The sequence below is a fragment of the Penaeus chinensis genome, chromosome 8 (assembly GCF_019202785.1).
Source record: "Penaeus chinensis breed Huanghai No. 1 chromosome 8, ASM1920278v2, whole genome shotgun sequence".
Lineage (NCBI taxonomy): Eukaryota > Metazoa > Arthropoda > Malacostraca > Decapoda > Penaeidae > Penaeus > Penaeus chinensis.
In genome coordinates, this window is record NC_061826.1 from 14210671 (window position 1) to 14217223 (window position 6553).

General features: G+C 35.0%; 1 protein-coding gene across 1 annotated transcript in view; it reads left to right on the forward strand.

Moving 5' to 3' along the window:
• Positions 1-6553, forward strand: part of LOC125027809 — an 11571-nt gene that overhangs the window by 2603 nt on the left and 2415 nt on the right. Inside the window, exons 3-7 of the mRNA XM_047616942.1 lie at positions 101-123; positions 2920-2968; positions 3230-3388; positions 5953-6113; positions 6290-6547. Coding sequence (XP_047472898.1) covers positions 101-123; positions 2920-2968; positions 3230-3388; positions 5953-6113; positions 6290-6547 — 650 coding nt within the window. The remainder of the gene's footprint in view (positions 1-100; positions 124-2919; positions 2969-3229; positions 3389-5952; positions 6114-6289; positions 6548-6553) is intronic.

Sequence of the window (6553 nt, forward strand, 5' to 3'; positions counted from 1 at the left end):
GATAAAATGAGCAGATAGATACGAGAATCGCTTCTACTGTCGTCCATTAGTTATTATCGAGCTTATATACTCCAGGTATGCTTTGGCCACACCCACACAGTACGAAGATACGTGACTCCCAAGGTAAGAAAAGCGTGAAAGGGCATCGTTCCTGACTCTGTCGCCATTACTTCCCTATTAACACAGACACGTGAACTAATTTCTACTCCTCTTGCACTCTCTGTCCTGGAATCAGAGTAGTTAAAACACAATCACATCCACAAAGGCACAAAAACATGTGTTTACATATATTCATATATACACATGTGTGTGGATAGGTGTAGGTGTGGATGTCTGTATGGATAAATATATGAATATTTATGCACTACATACACACATATATACACATATACACATATAACATGCATGATATAAATACAGGGAGGGGCGAAGGGGGGTAGACAAGGAAAGTGAACAGAAAATTGGAAAAATTACCTATTCTAAAGGCCTTTTTATGCTATAACTAGACATATATTTCATGAGTTATATTTTAAAACTGTAGTCCTTCGGGAGGGGGAGGGGGCAAGCTAGAACTCAAGCCACACCTTAATTGAAGCCTCTGCATATATATATATATATATATATATATATATATTCATATATGGATATATAAATATGTTTAATATGTATATATGTTTAATATGTATATGCATAAAACATATGCACACATATGTTTAATATGTATATGCATGTTTGATATATATACATGTTAAATATATGTACATAAGTTTAATATGTATATATGCATACATTTATATATACACATATAAGAAAATGTATACAATAATAATACACACGCACGCACAAAAAAAAAGAAGAAAAAAACGTAAATATATATATATATATATATATATATATTATATATATATCATATTTATTGCAACTGTATCAACATCTAAACTATATACATTTATATATACGAGTATATATGTACATGTATGTATATAGGTGTGTGTGCGCCAGAACACATAGAAACAGTATATATAGATATATATCCAATTTTTGTACTATTTGTTTATCTATTCATCTATCGATAATGTATTCATATATATTTACACAATGATATGGATATTCATATTATCTATCAATGTATGGATTTATCAACGCATGTCAATATGCAAGTATATATATATATATATATATATATATATATATATATATATATATATATATATATATGTACAGTATATATACATATAGACATGCATACATACATGCATATACATATATTTATATATATATATATATATATATATATATATATATATAAATATATATATATACATATATAAATATATATATATATATATATAGTATATATATATATATATATATATTTATATATGTATACAGTATATGTAAGAGAATCACCGACACACACACACACACACACACACACACACATATATATATATATATATATATATATATATATATATATATGTATATACATACATACATATGGACATACAGACATGCGTACAAACACACACACAGATATATGTATACATAAACTTTGTACGTATACACTCCGATAATTTACCTAGAGAAATGAGGTGGAAACCTTGCCAAGCTACGAGAGTGGATGACAATGCGATCATTTTTGGGTCTGTCTGCTTGGGAGGCTCATAAAATGGGTCTGTATAATTGAGAAATGAGTAAGCGATCCGGAGTGTATGAGGGAAAATTCATTCGCCTCGTCGTCAAGTTCCAGGCCAAATCCAAGGGGAAGGGAAACGCCACAGGGTAAGCGGCGGTGGCCTCATGTCCAAGGTGCCCATTAGAATAATTGTAATATTCTGAAGACGGTAGTTGAAGGGTTAAGCAATCTTGGCAGGCAGGTAAGGTAAAGAACAAAGCCTCAAATCCTTTGAATCAGCGAGTGTTCAAAGTATTCTGCAAGGCGGTGAGGCTGAGTGATAAAAGGAGTGTTTATTTATTTATTTATTTATTTTTAAGGCATAGTGACTGGGACGTTGACCTGTATACATATGAGTATTCAAACACACACGTATGTATATGCATTTATTGATAAATGTATACATATATAAACACACACGCAAGTGTATTTATAAACAACGAAACATAATGTACATATATACATACGCATGTATATATATTATATAAATAACCGTACACGAATCTATACATATATACATATACAAACATATATATGGTTTTATATGTACACAATATGTATACATATATATATGCATATATTTGTACACAATGCATATATATATATATATATATATATATATATATATATATATATATATATATATATATATATATATGTATATATATATATAAGGATGTCTTCCATCTCGAAATTATGACTAGTGAGAATGAATATCGATTTTTTTTCTTCTAACTCCTTATATGATGCAGGTTTTTGTAGATAATCAGATTTAAAAAGACATTTGAAATACAAGGAAACTTTAAATGAATCCCTATTGCTAAATCCTTAGAAATCAAAACGTTGTAAAATGAAAGAAATATCAAGTATTGCGTACCTCGTAAAGTCAGAGATAAAATGTAAGGGAGATTGAAATCTAAAATACGTAAAATATTAATTTTCACGTTTCACAGCAAGATGACTAGATAACTGCTTTCTTCACGTACTTCACGACTTTCCATGGACGATATTTCTTCAATTCCATTCCCAGGACACTAATGATGTTAAAATATTGTTGAATTCATGTTAAACATTTCCGCCAGTATACCTTACGCTTATGCGTTTCATGACTAATGGTCGATGGTATAGGCACCCAGCAGACAAGCACAACTCGCCGGAAGCTTGAATGTCTCGATGGCGAAGGGGAAGTACTGATCATAAGGGTTGTAGACATGGAAGCGGTGGTAGATTGACTTCTGCAGACTTTTGGACTCGTAGCAGTCAGGCACAAGAGGACATGCATCGGCGGAAGTGAGACACTCTTCGATGCGTGTAGTCTGTGTGAATGTCTGATAATGGGCATCGATATTGTTTACAACGCACGCCAGTTTCCCTCAGTGTTCTGGGCACGAAGGGGCCTGGCGTAAGCGGTCTCTGATGAGCACAAATAAATATCCTCAATCCAGGCTGTTTGGTCGGTCCACAGACACTTCGGTGTTGAGGTCAGCTACGTCGACTTAAATAGAGAGGAGCTTTTCATAGTGATACTCGGCTGCGTGTTTGATCTCGTAGGTGGGATAATGGTCGTCTTGAAGGCACCATGATTTGGTTGTGTTGGCAGCACATTCAGGCACAGCAGGCTCGTGTTCATGCTCTTATGAAGGTTGTGGGTGATAAGCGGGAGCAGGGTGGTAGGAAGGTTGTGGATGGTATGAGGGCTGTGTATGACAAGTAGGTTCATGGTTGTATGAAGTGCGTGCGTGGTGAGAGGAAGTGTGATGGCTGACAACAGGAGCACCGCCGAGACTGATGCTGACGTGTGAGGTCTGGTCGGCCACAACTGCAACCGCCAAAAACAACGAAACCTGCGAGATAGAATAGGGTAAGATTTTGCATATTGATGAAGCTTGTATTTCAATGATATTTCGTGTACGCACGTATGAACACATGCATACCTACACTCATATGTGCGCATATATGCATGCATGGATCTGTAAATTTAGATCAGCACATACTATGAACTCACCAAGTATCGTAAAGCCATGCTTGCACTCTCAGCTCTCAGTGCCTTCGAACTATAGCGACCATGATAAGAATAAGTCCGATATGCGAAGATGAGCTTCGCCCGGGCTATGCCAATGAGGGGAGCCCGGCCTGTGTCGACTTATGTCGATTCGCTAACGTGTGTCAGTTGGTTCTGACTCGGCTTAGTCCTTACCCGCCGTGGTGTCCAGCCACAGTAGTAACCTTCAGGCGACAATTGCAACTTCTCGCGCCTGGGCGGGGCGCGAACCGCCGACCCCTCGGATGAGAGGCTGACACGTTACCACGGTACTAGCCCGGAGACCATGATAGTGGGCGTCCTTTATATAGGGAGCAGTATCCCTCCTCCCCGCCTCCTACTCCTCCAACTGCATCATCGAACCGTAAAGATAATTTCATTTTGATTAATTTATAATTTAAACGTCCCTTCGTGTTTGCACTACGTGTAGTATCTATGGTAACAAAATAATGAATGTTTAAGCAGAAATAGAAAAGATAGCATTTCTGTAAGCCAGCCAGACCTGTCGCAGAAAGATTAAGACGATTTTCCTTTGTCTGTCCTATGTGTTTGATTGTGAATTCTGTGATATTATTTTTAGTACATATTTACATACATTTATAAATATATACACATATAACTGTACGTATATATACATATGTAAAAATGTAAATGTATATATATATATATATATATATATATAAATGCATGTAAGTGTTGATAATTATTTCCAAAAATAACGATATTGGTAATCAAACGCATAGGACAGAAAGAGAGAGGGAAACATACACAAATATATATATATATATATATATATATATATATATATATATATATATATATATATGCATATGTATGTATACATATGTACATATACATATACAAATATGAATATGTACAGCACACGTGTATATATATTTATATATATGCGTATATATATTCAGAAATGTATATATACATTGCACACACTTGTATGTATGTAGATTTAATTTACATGCAATGTGCGTGTGTGTGTGTGGGTATGTGTAAATCAGTATATATATACATATTTAAATATACATATCTATTTATATGTACACAAACACATATACATACACGCATTTATATACTGTTATAAGTATATACATACTTTATTTACAATTATATATATACATATGTATATATTCAGAAAAAAATATATAAACACACACACACACAATCACACAAACATCTATTTATCTATCTATATGCATATATATATATATATATATATATATATACATATATATATATATATATATATGTATTTATTGTATTTGTGCTTATGGTTGAGAGTGTGTGAATAATTATATGAATGAATAATCTAAAAAAAGAATAGAATCTATCTATCTATCTATCTATCTATCTATTCTGTGATATCGTTATAAATGCTTTGTATCCTAGTGACTTTGTGCTCTTTAACACTCATATTCTTCTGCGGAGTGTGGAAACTGTTACAAATTGCTTGGGAAATATGAATTTCTTTTGTTATTCTAGTAGGTTCGTTTAATAGTATCCACTGTGTAGATCCTTCATTATTATCTTTAGCATTATTATTTGAGTGAATTAAAAAAAAAAAAAAAATATATATATATATATATATATATATATATATATATATATATATATATATATATATTTTTTTTTTTTTTTTTTTTTTTTTTTCAGGCGTCACTCCCTTTTCAAAAATTGTAAGAAAACTGCAAGACTTCCTGTTTAGATTGGAAAGAGGGTCTCTTGCTTCACTCCCATTTCCTTGTTGAAATTCGATTTCTCAGACTTGTTAATATACACTAAAAGACTAAATAAGTGAGCACCGTGATTTGTGACAGGTGTGACTGAAAAGACAAGCCTACTTTGCGTGGTCACCGTCATTGCTTTGGTTTTACCTTAGGGCGTTCGTGTGAGAAAAACGGAGATGCTTACCAAAATGTTTCATATTCATATATATACATATATAAAGATTATTGCGTAACCCCAAAGGTTACATAAATGAGTCTTTGAATGAAAATTAGACTAATCTATGGACATTTAGGATATCTCAATGTGAACAGTTAGTGCACTTTTTACATTCTTTCCTTATTTCCTTATATAATAAACTCACAATTTATTGTTACTCTAATTTGCCTCATAGAAATAATAAGAACGCCACAACGTTTTCATTGATATTAATTTGTCACTATTATTTATTAAAAAATGTATTACAACGGACGTCTCTTTTACATGGCTGGAGAAGGAAGACAAGGGTCAACACCGGCAGTGTTCCGGCGGTTCCTCGCATGACTAGTGTTCTTAAGCGAAGAATGCAGTTCTCCAGTCACGTGGGGGCGTTCTTCTCCGCTTTAAGGGTTAACAGTGGTTGTCGGTGGTTCCGAGGTGGCCATGGAGTGTTAGATGGTGTGTGAAGAGGCGACTCGTTGGGGAGAGTTGTGATGGCATGTTAGGCGGGAAGGTGGCAGGAGCAGGCAGATGGCATCTTGTAAATATCGATGAAGAGGCCCTTGTAGGGGTCACATGGATCGTAGGAGAGAAGTCGGTGGTACACTGACTTCTGGGTGCAGTGGCTCTGGTAGCAAGGAGCAAGGGTGCGGCAAGCAGCTTCTGGGAACAAACAAGTTTCGAGGCGGGCAGTCTGGCTGTAATAGTGAACGTCGTTCACAATGACACGCCACTTGCCATCCACGTTCTGGGCACGCTTGGGCATGGCATACACCACTTCGGAGGGACAGATATAACCCTCAGGACCAGCCCAGTGAGTGACATCGTAGGGAGAGTCCCCAGTGGAGGCCCCACTGTAGTAAGAGTAGTCGAAGGCCTCCTCCTGGTCCTTGGTAAGC